A 17,691-nucleotide genomic window follows, 5' to 3' on the forward strand; every position below is an offset into this window, starting at 1 on the left:
TTGTGTTCATGGGCAAGACCTATTTTAACTGTTGTGTGACCCTGTTAAGGTGTGACATATTTAGTATTGTTTGGCATTATGGATGGTATGAATTATCAGGAAATGGGTAGTAAAATTCAAATTATTTCCCTACAGAGGCCCCCAAAAATATGACTTACTGGTGGCCCCAAAATACCTTAAGTTAACACTGGCTGACAGGTCCTGGGTGAAAAATGAGGGTGCAACAAATTTCTTTTACCCTCCTAGATCTACCCGGAGGTGCTGAATTCAGCCAGGGAAGGTGACCTTAATGCAAGCAATCATAATTGCATCTGTACTCTGATTCCCGTACATTTCAAGTGTGTAAAATTGTATTATTATAAAAATCATTCTAAAACTATTTATCAATCAAGTTACAGCAGAAAATATTAAAAATTATGTACCATCAAATTAAAAGTATGGGGAAACGTTACATGCAATATCAATTCGAGATCATCCGCTTGCAATAGGCAGCTGTTCACTAGTCTCATGAATTTGACTCCTCGGCAAGACAAGATACATGACGAGCCCTCCAGCCAGCTTATTACTGCTTGTCTGCTTAAGCGAATGTTCTGGTTGATAAACATCGCCTTTAGATATTGTCTACTTTGGGTTAGCATGGCTGGACAGGCGCACAGCAAATGGGCCAAAGTTTCCTTTTAGAATCCGCATAAGCGACAACGTTCGGAGTTAAAATCTGTCGCCCATGAGGGGGATAAGTCCTTGGAGACGTGCACCCCCATCCTGAACTTTAGAAAGCACGTCTTTAAAAAGGAACTGAAATGGGCAGATAAATAGGCGTGTGGCTTTAGAGACCTGTATGAATTCATGACTGTCCATCCATGCCGTCTCTTTGTGAGCGCAAATTTATCTTCTAATAAAGATTTCTTTTTGCTTGCGGCGTTCACGGTTTTATTAAAGGATGCTCGATTCAGCTTGTTAACCCAAGCTGGTTGGAGTTCCAAAGTGGCCAAGGATGTACTCAGATAAATCCCCCAAGAGTTTGGGGATTCTTGCTTGTTCTGTGACCTTACTTCATCCCAGCAGAGTCTATTTAGAGTATCCTCTTCGGATAACCGGAGGGTGTGGCAGAATTTAATGAAGTTGCTCATTGCCCTGTATTTAAGATCCTGAAGCCCAAATTCCAGTCGTACCTGGGCGGGCGAGGCAGATTTTGGCAAGTCAAAAACTGATTTATAGATTTTTGACTGCAATTCATTCAGGAAATGCGAATCTTTGCCACACCAGGGAACAAGACTGTATGACAAACTTGGTTGGATTTGGGCAGCCATTACTTTTAACAAGTGCAAATGATTAGGGCAGTCCAATTTTCTGCGCAAGGATCTGTAAGCGTAGATCAGGGACTGAGTCTTTGCTTTGAGGGACATTTTGTGTTCTTTGTGACTTGTGCCCTGCCCGATTGTCACGCCCAGATATTTGTATGCACTTTTTTCTTCCACGTGGGCCCCCTTTATCCTCCATTTGAACTTTAATTTCCTTCTGCCAACCAGACGAACAATTTTTGTTTTATCTTTGTTTATCTCTAGCTGTTCTGAGTCCAGATAGGATGCCAGGTTGCTTATTGATCTTTGTAATCCCACTGGGGTTTGGCTTAACAAGACTATGTCGTCTGCATATTGGAGGATTGAGACTGGCTTACTAGCCAGTTTTGGGGGGTGACAATCTGGGTTATCAATGTGTCTGGCAATGTCCGATAAATACAGATTAAAAAGGCTTGGGTCCAAGACGCAGCCTTGCTTCAGGCCATTTTGTGTAGGAATACTTCTGGTAGTGCTCGACCCGTTTCCCAGCTTGACTCATGCCCAAGTGTCAGTGTGCAGCATTTGGGCCACTAGAAAGCAGTTGTACTCACATTTCCTTTCAGTACTAAAAAGCCATTTAATCCCTCCTTTAAAAGCAGTATTATTCTTGCAAGAACATGAGTGTGCTTCAAATTAGAGGAACAGTTCTATAAAACAGATTACAATGGAAAACAGTAGAACGAATCCCAAATAACTCACCCAAAACAGAGCTGCTATAAAAGTCCCAGAAAATGTGAGGATCGCCATCAGAACGGCCTCTAAGATCATCGAGGTAATCTGAAAACAATGACAGTGGAGAATCATGAGCACGGGATGAACACTGTAAAGGGTGGAATTAGGAATTCAGAATGACAAAAACTCCTAAAACAAGACATCGAAACAAGTGGACAGTAAATATCGCAATTAGTATTACCAGTTAGATACTGTTTCATAGCATCACTGCTTGCTAGCTTCATTGCTGTTTGTCCAGAGTATGTGGCCAACGTTGGATCCGCACCATAGGACAAAAGAAGCCAGACTGCCTCCAAGCTATCATTGACTGCAGCATCATGAATTGGCCTGCAAAATTACACACAATTAATAAATGGATAAACAATGGCAGTTATAATCTCTCCAATGTCCTGCACTCTGCCTTTAACAAGGCCCCAGCAAAAAGTCCAAATGGGATGCACATCAAACAGATAGAGCTGGTGAACAGAGGCAGAAAACTGGTATGGTGATGAGGTAGAATACAAAATGAAATATAGGATCTTGATGGAGAATCAGTTAGAAAAACATGTGCCCTTAACTTCTGCCTCCTTTCAGCTCTGGTTTATTTTGGCAACTTATTTATGAAGGTCCTCTAGCAGACCTTCATTACCTGAAGGGTCGCTATCCAGACAGTACCTTTAGCAGGCGATACCAGCCACAGGAATTATAAGACAATGGGAGCACAGGAAGTCTGTATAGTTCACTTTGATACCTCAGCTGCACAAAGCTACTTATTGGCGGGGGGATTACGAGACCATTTTCCCTCCCACCCACAATGGGCCCCTAAGGGGAACTAATAGGTTATGTACTATTAGATGAGGTGTAGGGGATCCCACACAAAAGATTAACATGATATGGGTAGATGTAATTGTTAAACTAGGTGCACCCCCATACTCGGATGAACTACGAGAGATTGAAACGCTTTGGAGAACGCACACGTTTTTCGCTTCTCACACTCGAAATATCCCCAGATGAAGGCAACCATGCTGAAATGCATTGGGATCACTAAAAGCAACTAAACAACCACAATGCATTCTGGGATTTGATGTTTATGAAGTTCGAATAAAAAATTATAGAATTGTGATGTAACAATTCCAATAAAAATATCATTTATGGATATAGAGTTATTTTTCACAACGTTTTCGATTTATCAGTGAAACCTTCTTCGTAAGGACTGTACAACCTGTGCCTAGGGGAAATACCCCACTTGTATGGGGATGCACCTAGTTTGATACTCACCGCACTCCAGTTCAGTGAGTGATAACCTGGAGCACGGCACAACTGCACAACTACGTGCAACTTGGGTAGTGTGCACACTAAACCCTTTGGATAGATATAATTGTTACTCATAAGCCAGAATTGGTCTGAGAGACCTAGTCTGCCGCTCAGACAGTCTCTGGGAGCCTGCAGCTTTTCTACAACACATCTTGGTTGGAGAAAGAGAAATGCGCATGTCTGTTTGGCTGGCCTAGGACGGTCAGATGGCTAAACTTACATGCGCACTTCTAAGTGCCCACCACTCCTCCCGGCCCTGCCTCGCCCTACAAACATGCCTAAACCAGTCACAGAAAAATAAGATGATGTTATTTTATTATCATTTTACTTTATCTGTCTCTGACAAGAGGGGAGATGATCTTCTGCCATTACGGAGGAGCCCCCCCCCTGCTTTCTACCCCAAAAATCCATGAACCATAAAATCATTCACTACCCTGAACTCCACCCATTCCTGAACCTGTAAAACTCCCTTTGACCCCATAAGCCCCACCCACCCCATAACATCTAAAGCACCTCAGCATGCCCAAACTCCACCCATCCCTGAATCCTAAAAGAATCTCTCTGCCTTTAAACACCACCCACCCATGACTCATCAGAACTCTTCTTAGCCCAAAACTACTCTTTCCTGAATTCTAAAAACCCCTTTCAAAATCTAACCTCCGCCCATCCTTGAATCCTTAAAATCCCCGCCACCTTAAACTGCATCCCATCCTGAACCCTAAAAACTCTTCACCACCTCAGTTGCTACCCATAACTGAACCTTAAAAACCCTCACCAGCCATACACTCTACCCGTCCATGAACGCTAAAACCCCTCAACACCTTTACACTGCACCCACTCCTTTCTATGCCTGAACACCTAACATTTCTTACCCCTAAAAATCCCTCTGAGCCCTAGATATTACCCATCCCTGAACCCAAAAGCCCCCACAGAAGTCCTAAACTCCTCCCAAGTTTAATGCAATTTTTGACTTTTTCTTAAAATGAGCTTTCCTTTAAAATGTTCCTTTTTAATTTTCGATTTTCTTTTCATATTTCCTTAATATTGACTTTCTCAAAATTGCTTTTCCATGATTTGATTTACTCGAATGTGGTTTCTCAGTTTTCGTTTCCCAATAATTCACATACAACATGAGTTGCTAGGGTTATCTCACAATCAACATTTTGTGGTATAGTTCTTCAGGTGGCTGGGGCACCCAGGAGAGCACCAGAAAATCTGGATTACTTGCCAGAGCCAGACACTCTTTACATCAACTTACGGGAGATCTCTCCAGAACTGAAAGGGACAGGAAAATGAATTCAGTGATTCTGTAATCCGGGAGACAGCCTTAAGCTGAGGGTATGGTACCTGAGGACATAAGCTGAGTTTTAATTGGGGACAGAGCAAGCTCGGCCTTCTCAATGGAGAATAATGGAGCCTCTCAGGGACTTAAATGTTGTTAGGCTTAGTGGTAAAACCGTGGGCAGATGGCTGGAGCAATTACTCAACGTAGGGGCAGGCACAGTCCATTGCAGGGGTCTTAACCAAGTGCTTCCAGAGTGTGAAGGAGATGCTTCCCACACTTAGACCAAAGAGTGGAGAGAGAGAGTAGTGACGATCATCAGTCCTACTCCTGACTCCATTGTGTTCTCTCCTTTCTTGATGGTACATAAGTACTCTTCTGCTACAGAGTACAAACATTAAATGAAGCACTGGATGAGGAACCTTGTGATTCTGGTCTCCTGATGGACAGGCCTAACCAATCAGGTGATATGTGCTTTTGAATTTCCATGGATTCCTCAAACTCTACTGGGTGATGGATGGAGGACTGGAGGCATCACACTATTTCCAGGCATGCACCACTGCTGTCCTTTATGAGAATGATTTAGGCTGGCTCAGACAGTATGATTAATGTCTGCATTCCAGCAAAAAACAGATTTCAAGCAGGAAATAAAGAGAGGGTTGGTTTAACTGTGGCAAGAGAACCGCATCTGCATTAAAATGACTCAAGTGGGCCACCTTCAACCCGCCTGCAAAAAAAAGTTTCAGGGAGGGAGACAGGAGGTATAGATATGGTCCCAGTGTCTGCAATGAATACAGATGGCCTCACACAAAAACAAGCACCACCTGGATAGACTGCCTTAATGGATTGAGACTAGCACTGGAGAAGAAACCATAACTTCTGTTTATGTCCATTGGCAAGGTTTCCAAAGACAATCTGAATGCACATCAATACATAGAGAGCGAATGATTAATAGGATCTTGAGAGACTGTGGTAATCAGTTTGTTAATGTTTGGTTTTTTTTTACTGTATTCTGTGGACCTAATTTACATCTACCTCAAGAACAAAAAATGCTAAGTAAATAAGTAGAGAGAGAGGCACAATAGGAAAGGAACAATTTACTTACCCTGTAAGCATCTATTCGTAGTGTGCATCACATTATGGACATACACAAGCCATTTAGTGTTGGGCTTGAATGTTTGTGTGTTGTTTTTCTTCAAAGAAGTTTTCAAGTCACAAGATGTGCTGTGACTCTTCCCTTAGCTGCATGGGCATCGACTCTATGTTAGATATTTTCCCCACAATGAGCAAGAATGTATAAAGAGTATAACATGAGCCAAATGCAGTGGTGGTTCGCGGAGGGAGTGCAGCAGGGCGGTGGGGCGGGCGGGGTAAATGGGTGGTGAAGTGAGCTAAGGAACAATGATGGATTCAACCCAAATCTGTGACCGTGGAGAGTGTCTGAAAAGTTTCAGTACTCCGCCCATCATCTCCTTGTGAAGTGTTACCCCGAAACCGGTCCCAGGATGCTTGTTTCTGGTCCAGGGAGGACCTGGCTTGGCAGTTCGGGCTGGACTGGCACAGGGTCAAAACTGATTTGCATACAGCTGGGTCCAAACTGCGGTGGCGAAGTGAGCTAAAGAACAATGATGGATTCAACCCAGATCTGTGACTGGAGGGTGAATGTCTGAAAAGTTTCAGCACTCCGGCCATCATCTCCTTGTGTATGGGAAATAAGAGGCCACCTTCCAGGAAAGGAACTAACTGCAAAGGACATGAGTGTAAATGTTTGAAAGGTGGCTCTATGAGCCTTGAGAGGACGATACTGAGGTTTAACATGGAGCAGGAGACATTCTAGGGGGTAAGACTCTTTTAAGGCCCTCCTTGGAAACCTGGTTTATAGGGATAATCAAGTGGGATGTATTCTTTGCATTTAAGCTGCTACAGTAGCAAGGTCTAATTGCACTAACATACAGGTAAGGCCTGAATTCTGCAGATGTAAAAAGAAAGGAGGTGATGTCCTGGACCTTAAGCTTCAGGGGGTCTAGATTTCTGGATAGGCAGAAATGGACAAACCTCTTCTATATTGCTGTGTAACATGCTCACATGGTTGGCAAACGCAGAGGGAGGCTAGGTATGTAAACTCTAGGAGTTCTGGTGGCAGATAACTAGGTTGAGCTGGCTGGTGCCTGACCTGGCCTTGTCTGGCCATGCGCGAAGCTTCTTGTGCAGACAGATGGACATTTCCAGAAACATGGAGTACCAAGGATGTCTCGTCCATGTCTGAGACACCAGGATGGGGGTCACAGAAACTTGCCTTATTATACTCACGATGTACAGAAAGAGTCGGAAAAGCATAGGTCAAGATCCCTGACCTTTTTCTTCAGTAGTGTGTTGTCCATGAATTAGTTGCAAGTGCCTGAAGGTGAATTTGTGGGGCGCCCACATGCGAGAGGTACTTATGTAAGCTTGCCGTGGAGTTTCCTCTTATGGCTTGTTGATGCGTCTTTTTGAGTAGGTCTGCAAAATCATTGCCCACCTCCGGAAAATGCTCCGCTAGGAGTTTAATGTTGTCGCAGATCGCCCAATACCACCTACAAAACTCATGCACTATTGCTGAGATCTGGGGAGAGTGCATGCCTTCCTGTTTCTGCAAAAAATAAATGGCTGACATATTGTTCCCCTTGATGAAGGCATTTTTCCCCCCTCGATCGACCTCAAAGAAGGCTTTGAGGGCTAAGCATATCGCCAGTAGTTCTAGGTAATTGATGTGGCGGCTGTGGGGTTAAAGAGCACACACGTTATCATGACGATGGGGTGCTCTCCGCAGCTTGCGAGAAGCATTTAGGCTAATTATCACCTGCAGAAGTGGGTCTGAGAAAGGCTTGCCCTGCAACAAGTTGTTGCTGTTCCACCATTACAAAGAGCAGTGAGTACTGACCTTGATCAACAATAGAACTTCCCAGTGACACTCCACCTGCGACCATTGCCTTGCAAGGCACTCTTGTAGGAGGTGCATGTGGAGTTGAGCATACATATGATGCGAATGCCTGAAGCCAACAATCCTAGAAGCCGCATCATGGCTCCAAACTGGATGAAAACTGGGCTGAAAAATAGGCATTAGCTGCTGGAATAGCAATATCGTCTGGTGGTTGAAATAGTCTTTCCCTGTAACTGCATTCAACATGGGTTTGTTGAGGTTGGAGGTGGTACTCCCAAATTGTGTAGCTGGGAAATCTCTGCTTGAGTGTGTACTGGGTACTACTGCCGCTTTTGACCACCAATCATTGAGATAAGACTTGAGTGCCTCCCCTTTGCAGAAGAGTGGCCACCATTGCTAGACACTTTGCTAAACACCCTTGAAGATGTGGTGACCGTGAAAGGAAGTACTTTGAACTGGTCAGGGGTGATATTCACTTTCCACAAGGTTAAGATACTGGTGGTTGACAGGGTTGATAGGTGTGTGGGATTCTGAGGTCAACCACAGTCATGTAGTCATTTTGTTGCAGCAGAGGGGTGACGTCCTACAGGGTTGTCATATGGAAGTGATCCAAGAAAATTCATTTATTGAGAGGTCCGAGGCGTATGATAGAGCTTTTTTCTTTTTTAAAAGAAATAAAGTGAGTACACTTGTTTCTCCTGTTGGTGTAGGGGCACTCTTTTTATTGCATCTTTCCATGGAGAGTCTGTACCTCTTCTTCAAGAGATGGTCTTGGTTGAGGATGTGTCTGCATGGTGGAATGTTAGGAAGGGTTGTAAGAAAGCTATAGGCAGTAGTCGTGGCTGATCTGATGTTTTCTCCCCGCAAGAGAGGACATTTTGTAGCCTTCCCCTGACTGATGTCCTGTCATTGGGGGTCGTGGGTGGGGGAGATAGAGTGACACCGTTAAGAGTGGAAGCTAATGTACTGGAGCCACTTCTGCCCCTTCCTGCTTTCTCGTGTATCCTGTTCCAGCCTGTTGGTGGAAGGTGTGCAGCCTCTTAGAAAAAAACTGGGGCTAGTTTGGGATGAAGCTTTGGGATGTCTCACAGCTGTTTTTAGTGCACCCCCCGATTTAGAAATCAGTGTCCTTTTTACCTTTTCTAGCATCTTGTCGACCTGGGGACCAAAGAGAAGTTCCTATCAATGGTAGGTTAAGGAGATGCTGCTGGACTTTGGGTTAGAATTCGTAGATGCATTGCCATACATGTCTTCTAAGGAGCACGCTAGTGTTTAAATCCCCTAGAGGCTGCTTTTCCGTAGTGTTGATCGCACAAAGAATGTTGGAGTTCAAGATGGTTTTGCATTTTGACATTATATCTTTCCCCCTCTTTCTATACTCACCTGGAAGTTGTTTGAGAAGGTCCTGCAACTCCACACACTGAAACCTGCCATACAGGGTGAGCAGTCCGACATAATTAGTTAAGCAACAGTGTACAGATTCCTCTACTATTACTCTTTTGCCAGCAGGGTCTAATCTTTCACTCTTCTTATCAGGAGGGGAGGGATATTGCAAGTGGCTTGGTCAGCTCTCTTGCTTGCGGAGTGAACCACCCAGGAATCAGGGGGGACCTGACCTCTGAGGTAAAAGAGGTCACTGTGTAAGGGCTAGTACTTTTTTCTATCCAAGATGTCGCCACCTTAACCTTTAGGGGCTCCTTAAAATGATCTGGGTAAGAATTAAGCATGTGTTTACGCAGGAGTAGAAATTGAACCATGCGTACGACATGGAGAGAGTATCCACTAGGAAGTTCTCTTTCTCTTGTACAACTGTATGTCCACTTTGTGATGTCTAGCAGCCCACTGGATGCTCTGACCTCGTGGGGATGCCTTAACTGGGTAGTGTTCCAAATCAGAATCTCCCAGGAAGCCAACACTTTAGTTTATTCCAGACGATATCAGCTGGCCCTGTGTCTATGGGCTGGTTATATGTCAGTGGGGTCACATGAGCTGCTGGGGTCATAATATGTATGTGTGGACCTCTCAGGTGCACAGTTAGTATATTTTGTAATGTGCCTAGCAACCCTCCATTCAGTACCTTAAGGTCTTGGACTAGAAAGAGAGGCAGGGCTCACATGAGGTGTTTTCGTGATTGGGGAAAGGCAGAGATTGCATACTTCATAGTGATCAGACCACAGATATTTGGAGTTCCAATTCGGGGAATAATGGAAGGATGTTCATTCCATCACCCACTTCTGATCAGCATTCTACAGTGCCGGTTGTCAAGGAACAACTTGCAAACCCTGATGGGTGTGCGCAGGTCCCCCGTCCCTGGGGTGTCGAATAGTAGTCATTGGTCTTCCAAAGGCATCTGAGACAGTAGAGTTGCAATGTGAAGACGTCAAAGCACAGACTTATCTTCCAAATTGTCAGGGTCAAATTTGAACCTTGTGGGCCTGAAAAACATGACTGTCTCAAATCCCTTTTGATGTACTTCCGATTCTGATGGTGAAAAACAACAATGGAATCAACGCACATTGTGGACTAAGGGAGGAGTCAAACCACATCTTGCGATTCAAAAGCATCTGAAGAAAAACAACTTGCACATTTTTTAGCTCCACACTAAATGGTAGGAGTATGCATAGAATGTGTATCCACAGTCACACATGCTACGAACATATGTTTTAAAAGTAGGACCACTTCTGATCGTAAACTGTTCTTTTTTAAATGGCGTTGAAACAGTTTATTAATTTATTCCAGATATGCTGGAACCTATATCTACCTGAAACTACATAAATAATTGGATGTTTTTACTCTAAACCACAAAAACTGTGTTTAAAATGTTATGGTTTGAAGAGAAATGCCGGAATAGCGTATGGATTCTCCTTAGTATTCCTACGGTTAAAGGAGGGGGCATAAAACTCATATCAATTAGCATTCCCAAATCCTTTACACTGAGCATTAATTTTCATTGACTAACAATATTCCAAGTGTTTTCATGATTACCAGCTTTTTATTGTATTCTGCGTGGCTTACCTAGTTCCATCTTGAGCACTGCAATTAACATTGGCCCCGTTGTCTAGTAGCGTTTGCATTATGTCTATGCATCCTCTTGAGCATGCTTCATGAAGTGCTGTATAACCAGCATTATCACGGCGATTCACATCTCCCAAGTCTTTCTGGAGGCAGTACAAAACGACTTCCTAAAAGATAAAACCAGCATGCAGAATCGTAGTTCCTCGATTAGGATCACCTGTTCTCATATCGCTGCTACTAACAACATACAATTTCTTGGTGAAAGAAAGTAACATAAAAAAACTGAAAGGTGTTTGATGTGTGCTAAACTACGATGGGAAAAAAATAGAAAGGAAGGAGCAGCAAAAGGCACAATAAACTGCTTTAAAAACAATACTAAGCAAGGTAAAATGCTGTGCTAGGGCGGGAGGAGGGACGGGTGAGAATATGAAGAAGACTGCACTCTATTAGTACAAAACCTTTTTTCTTTAATATTTTCATCTCAACATTGAACACCACGATGGAAATAACAATATATTAACACTCTACTGATATTATGAGATGGTCTTACTTTTCTAACAGTTTTTACTAGTAAAAAGTCTTACTCATTAGATTAAAAAAGGCAGAAGAAAGCTGCAGCATTATTAGCTCTCGGTTAACAAACAGCACAATGGTTATTCTTTTCTGCATGTGAATCTCAGGATTTCCTTCTCCAGGTAAATTTAAGATATGTTCCTTTTTGTCCCTGGTAGCAGTGTAACTCCCCTCATTATTTGTAAGGCATCCGATTACCACCTCCACCATCACCAAAATAACAATATTTACTCTCTATCAATGGCCTAACATGTTGCCCAGAAATCTATGTATTAAAATGGTGTCATATGTATCAACTTTTACTAAGTAATGTGAACCACTACAAAGCAAGAAACAAGTAGTAGTTCTCTTACCATGTACCCTAATCGTGCAGCGCGCTGAAGGAGTGTTTCTCCAGCATTTTTGTTTACAATCAATCTGCGAGCCTCGGGTGGGACAAGCTGGGTGTTGGATGAGTCTGGAGAACCAAAAGCGCTAGCCCGCCCTCGCTTGCAAGGTGTGCCAACATCCTGAGTCTTCTTGGGAGGTGGAGATTTCACTGCCACAGTTTTAGGTGACGATCCCCGCCGCCTCCGCTTAACCTATACAAGAAGAGACAAAAAAAGATACTTTAACACGGAATAATGAAAAAGGTATGAGTGCTTGCTAAGGTACTAGAAAAAACTTTTTCAAGGGGGAAGAAGTCTTGAATATTTGACTAAACAGGCTGTTTGTTATATTTAGGTTTCTTCCACTGTTTATGTTAAAAGTGTTAAATTAGGTTAAAGAATCCACATCAATTACCACAACAAGACATGCTAGACCCAGTATCAATGTGCTAGCATTGCATTGGTAGTACACAACATATGTGGGTGCAGACAAAGCGGAGGTTTCGTGCCAGAGCTGGGGGAAAGCTGGAAACGATTTGTTGGTCCTGTACGAGAGGGAGGGAGGTCCATACACAGTGCTGCCGCTGTGCAATTCAGAGCTGAGGGGTACCTGGAGAGCTCGGAGAGAAAACGCTTTGATTCTTATTCTGCCAAGAAGCCACCCCTCCCTCCAATTCAAAGCATCTGCAATGCAAATTAAAGTTCTGCTTCCATCAATATCTCTACTGGCCCTTCAGATCACCTTTTCATGGGTAGCACACCACAACAAATGCAAAAAAGACAGATGCTGTCCCCATAGCAGAAATCCATAAGGAACCTGAGTCTCCCATAGCAGCAAGACATTACCTTTACATCCTAGCTAGTAGTCCAGAGAAACAACTTACTGGTGATGTGACTAAATAAATTCTTTTTGATAAAATATTTCTAAACAATCCTGATCCTGCCCCATGATCCAGCAATACTGGAAGGCGGTGGTCCATGTTTTGACCCAAGTCGCGGGTCTCACTGTTCCACTGGAAGCTAGATGGAATGTGCTTTACATTACAGGCGACGAGGTATGGCCCAAATATCGGAATATCTGGGTAATGTTAGTGCCCAGGGTGGCTAAGAGAAACATTGCAAAGGCATGGGGAGCGAGTGGACCCTCGAGTGCGCGGAATTGGGAGGTTGATCTGGACTGGTGCCAACGGCCAGAACAGGTGGTCTACCAAAGTCAGGGTTCTCCAAGAAAATGAAAAAATTTATGAAAACAATGGTGCCACAACAGGGAACTGTGAAAAGGTGCTATAGGGAGGTTGAGGGGTACTGGTGGACTAGGATTGGGATTAATGATAATTGCATCTAGTCCAAGTCAGAATTTCAAAACTGTAGTGTACACTCTTTGTTGATATTAACTGCTACAGTAATGCCATGGTGTGTCTTTTTTGTGACGCTTCAAATTATTTGTACAAGATTGCATCTACTTTTGTACACTGAGCAATTGTTAAATAAAAACATTTACTAAAAAAAAAAAAAAAAAAAAAGCGAATCCGGAGCCTAATAGGCAATGCTAATGATTCATTTAGACACTTTTCTCCTGGACGATGATGATATCAGGGGTATGGTCACGAGCCAAACACCAAATGGGATTTTGCCAATCCTCATCCATAGTTTAAACAGTTTCGCAATGAGCCCTCTGCTCAAAACCTGTTTCCCCAGGGGTACAAGTTAATAAAGTCAGCCCCACAGGTATCCGGAACCTCACATGCACAACCAATAGTTTCACATAAAGGAAACTTATAGAACTGTGGACATAATAGCTGGAGCACTATTCACTAAATCAGCAAAACTGGATTAACAAACTCTAGAGTTGCGCGACTCTGTCCCCTCCAGAAGCAGTATCGTAAAAGGATGCATCCAACAGAAGAAGCTGAAGAAGTCAAACTCCAAGCACAACCAACGTTAACCAAGTGCGTCTGCTCACCCATCTTAGAAAACTAAGTGAAGTTCCAACTGTTATAAACTCAATAATAGCAGACTGCATAAAGAATCTCTAAAAAGAAAGTACACATCCCCGTTCTGTCGGTCTCTCTCTCTCTCTCCCCTTAAACATAAAATCCTTTATTCCAGTAGAATAATCTCAGACAGCAACATATCTCTAATCTGGTAACTTTTTAGAAGGGAAATAGTTAAGTTCACAGAATGAGGAGGCGAAAGGGTCAGTGAGGGATCTGCGGTTTGGAAAATGGTTACCAACAATAAGTAACTTCTGATGAAAACTTATAACCGCAGATTCCTCACAGTGTGAATAGATACAATTGCAGTAACTCCTCATGTGGTGGGTCTGTGAACTGGCTCAAACCAAAAAGTCCTGCAGTACTGAGTGGGCAAAATTTCCCCTCTCAAAGGACTTGGTTGCCTAGGCAGTAGCGCTTCATGAACATATGTATCAACGCCCACGTAGTTGCCTGACAACTGTACAGGACAGGTACTCCACGTGCTAGTGCAGTGGTAGAAGCCTTAGCTCTGGTTGAATGAGCATGTTGAGCTCACTGGAGGCTACTTTTTCACTAGAGTGTGGCAGATCTTTATGCAGAGAACACTCCATCAGGAAATGTTCTTTTTTTTATACTGCCTTGCCCTTCTTTGCCCCGGAGAACTCCACAAAGAGCTAACTGTCCACCCAGAGTTCTTTAGTGTGATCCATAATAAAGTTTAGTGTCCTCCTTGAGTCTAACCAATGAAATCTCTTTTCCTCTTTAATGGGATGAAGTGGGCGAAAATTTGAGAATGGTGATAGTCTGCCTGTCATGAGATGAAATGGAGTGACTACTTTTGGAAGAAAGGAAACTTAGATCGTCAACACCAACTTATCTGGAAACAATGTTGTGTAAGGTGTGTTGACAGAGAGAGTCTGCAGCTTGCTCACACACCTTGCTGTTGTTATGGTGACGAGAAAGACCATTTTCAATGTCAGAAGTCTTAATGGACAACTGTGAAGCAGCTCAAAAAAAGTCCACATTTAAAATGTGAGAACTCAGTTCCAGTCCCACTGTGGCATGACAACATGCTTGTGGTAGAAATAAATGTTGCAGATCTTTAAAAAATTACAACAGGTGATTTAAACAAAGAAGGCTGATCCATCAGTCGAAATAGCTAACAAATAGCCCGTAGCACAAGTTACTTACCTTCGGTAACGATATATCTGTAAGAAACAGTAGTTAGTGTTAGATTCCCCAACTTAGAATATCCCCAGGCGTCAAACTGGATCCGAAAAGTTTTGCGCAGCAGTACCCCTGCGCATCGGTAGGCGTTGTCTGCGGCTCCGTGTCCGCCGTCGGCGTCGCCGAGATGACGACGTCGGAGTACTTAGACGCCGCCCTCGCGAGCTGACGTCAGTTCTTATACACAGCTTTTGTGTGCCAGGAACGCAGAGCCATGATAAAAACCGTCACTGGTGCCATGAAATTAGGGCCCTCAAAGGGAAGAACGGTAACCCCAGATATCGGTTCGCAGAACGGGGAGGATGGGTGGGGCGGTAAGGAATCTAACACTAACTACTGTTTCTTACAGATATATAGTTACTGAAGGTAAGTAACTTGTGCATCTGAAAGAAACAGGTTAGTGTTAGATTCCTTACCTTAGAATATATACCCCAGCAATACAAACCCCGGTGGTGGGTCTGCGAACCAATGATCACACCAGAAAGTCCTGGAGAACAGAACGGCTGAAAAAGCCATCTCTCCGGACTTGGCTGTCCAGGCAGTAGTGTCTAGCGAACGTGTGCAGCGAGGACCACATAGCTGCCTGACAGATGTCCTGCAAGGGGACTCCCCGATCCAGGGCAGTAGTAGCCGCCTTGGCCCGAGTGGAATGGGCCCTCAGCCGAACAGGATGCTCCTTTTTAGCCAAAGAGTAGCATACACCTTGATGCACAACACGACCCACCAAGAGGTGGTCCATTTGTGCACCGCCCGTCCCTTCTTAGCACCCACGTAACCAACAAAGAGCTGGTCATCCACCCGGAACTGCCGTGTGCGGTCCAGATAGAATGAGAGCGCACGTTTTGGGTCCAGACGGTGGAGCCTCTCTTCCTCTTTCGAGGTATTCGAAAGAAGGTGGGCAAGGTGATGGACTGCCCAATGTGGAAGGCTGTGACTACCTTGGGCAGGAAAGAAGGACGTGTTCTCAAGACAACTTTGTCCGGATGGAAAGAAAGGAAAGGAGGTTTGGAAGAAAGAGCCTGGAGCTCACTCACTCTCCTGGCAGAGGTGATGGCAACTAGGAAGGCAGTCTTAAGAGTGAGAAGACAAAGAGGGCAATTGTGAAGTGGCTCAAAAGGAGAGCACATCAAATAAGTAAGAAAAGGGTTCAAGTCCCACTGAGGCATCACGAAAGGAACAGGAGGAAACATGTGAGTGATGCCCTTCAAGAATCTATTTACAACAGGGGACTTGAAAAGAGAAGGCTGATCAGGTAGCCTTAAAAAGGCTTAAATGGCAGAGAGGTAGCCCTTGATAGTGCCCAGAGCAGAGCCCTGCTGGGCAAGAGAAAGAAGAAAGAGGAGAACCTCTGAAGGGGGGCAGAAAGGGGATCCTTTGCTGTGCACCATGCCACAACTTTGTTCCACCTGCAGGCGTATACCGATTTTGTGGAGGGACGCCTGGCTGCCGGAATCACATCAGACCTCAGGAGGCAAGTCAAATGGCCTCAAATGTCGCCGCTCAATCTCCACGCATGGAGGTGGAGACTGGACAGGTTCGGGTCAGAAGGTCCTCCTGAAGAGGCAGATGAATCGGGGGATTGACTGACATGCTGAGTAGCTCGGGATACCAGAATCTTTGTGCCCAGTCCGGAGCCACAAGGGTGACTTGGGTGGGCGTGGCTTGGGCGCCGATGGCGATGGTCGCCTGAGAGCTCGGCTCCGGGACTGAGCCCGGGTTTATCCTGTAAATCGGAGGCTGCGGGGCGCCCCAGACCCCGCATTCTGCTGAGCGAGCCGACGAAGACCTGCCGGGGCCCCTGGTGGGGCTCGGACGAGGGTTGCTCCGGAGTACGACCGAGGTTTGCGGAGTCGCGGAGTGCGACCCAACATGGCGCCCGGACTTCTTTGTCCCCCTGGTCGGACCCACTGACTTGGAGGAGCGTCGCGTGCAGCGACTTACGCCCGACTTCGCCATCCCCGGCTGCTCTATACACTGGCTGTCTACTGGATCGGACTTCTCACGACGAGCTCGTACTCGGTTGGGTAGCCGGGCGGATGCCCACGTTATAGGGGACCCCGGGAGCGGACGCCCTGCGATCCAGGCGGCGGCCCGTCTCGCGGCTCCGCACCTGGCTACGTCTTCCCGGTCAGCCCACTTCCATGGGAGGCGCGACACTTTGGCGCCACACGTCGTCCGGTGGAGTTGGTGACCCTCACCCCGGATCTCTAGCGGGTGAACGGGCCTGCCCGGCACGACGACGGTTGTCTCCGCCCCCTCATCGGTGCCCTCGGACGCCGTGGCGGTGGCGTGAGCCGAAGCGGAGAAGTCTCCACAGGCCCTGGAGAAGGAGGTCTCCCATACCCGATTTGAGGACCAGTGCCCGGGTGGGTCGTGGTCGACATCTGCACCCGGAGACGCCTGCTCCGGGACCTTCACGGAGTGCCCCCGGCGACATGGGGAAACCTAGAGGTGCCAAGGGGCCTACCCCGACCGCCTCGGACTCAGAAGCCCAGGACAAAGAGGAGCATGGGGGCCCACAGAGTTCTGGTGGCGCGTCGATGCAGCAGCAGTTCGACCGCGTCCTAGAGGCGATAACGACCACGAGATCGGCCCTCCAACAGGACATTGCCCAGGTGGCGACGAGCCTAGGCCTCCTTAGAGCGGACCACGGCAAACTTTCGGACCGGGTCAAAGAAGTGGAGAGCGCGGTAAAAACCTTGGAGCCGGCGCAGCGAACCTTGGCTGCGACGGTGAAGGATGCCCTGTCCCGAATTGCGACCCTGGAGCAGAGGGCGGAGGATGCGGAAGGCCGCAACAGGAGGAACAACATTCGTGTAGTGGGCCTCCCGGAAAAGATCGAGGATGGCGACATGGTGACATACTTGGAGGCCTGGCTCCGTGACACGGTGGCCCCGGAGGGGTTATCCTCCTTCTACACTCTGGAGCGTGCCCACAGAGTCCCAGCACGGCCACCGCAACAAGG

General features: G+C 45.7%; 1 protein-coding gene across 10 annotated transcripts in view; it reads right to left on the reverse strand.

Annotated features, from left to right (window-relative positions):
- Window positions 1-17,691, reverse strand: part of BCORL1 (BCL6 corepressor like 1) — a 962,450-nt gene that overhangs the window by 63,782 nt on the left and 880,977 nt on the right. For all 10 annotated transcript variants that reach the window (XM_086918805.1, XM_086918802.1, XM_086918799.1 and 7 more), the window contains 4 exons: window positions 11,509-11,736; window positions 10,583-10,749; window positions 2,254-2,399; window positions 2,040-2,117 (listed from right to left, as the gene is read on the reverse strand). In XM_086918805.1, the coding sequence (XP_086774931.1) occupies window positions 2,040-2,117; window positions 2,254-2,399; window positions 10,583-10,749; window positions 11,509-11,736 (619 nt within the window). The remainder of the gene's footprint in view (window positions 1-2,039; window positions 2,118-2,253; window positions 2,400-10,582; window positions 10,750-11,508; window positions 11,737-17,691) is intronic.

Source organism: Lissotriton vulgaris, chromosome 4_1 (assembly GCF_964263255.1).
Source record: "Lissotriton vulgaris chromosome 4_1, aLisVul1.2, whole genome shotgun sequence".
Lineage (NCBI taxonomy): Eukaryota > Metazoa > Chordata > Amphibia > Caudata > Salamandridae > Lissotriton > Lissotriton vulgaris.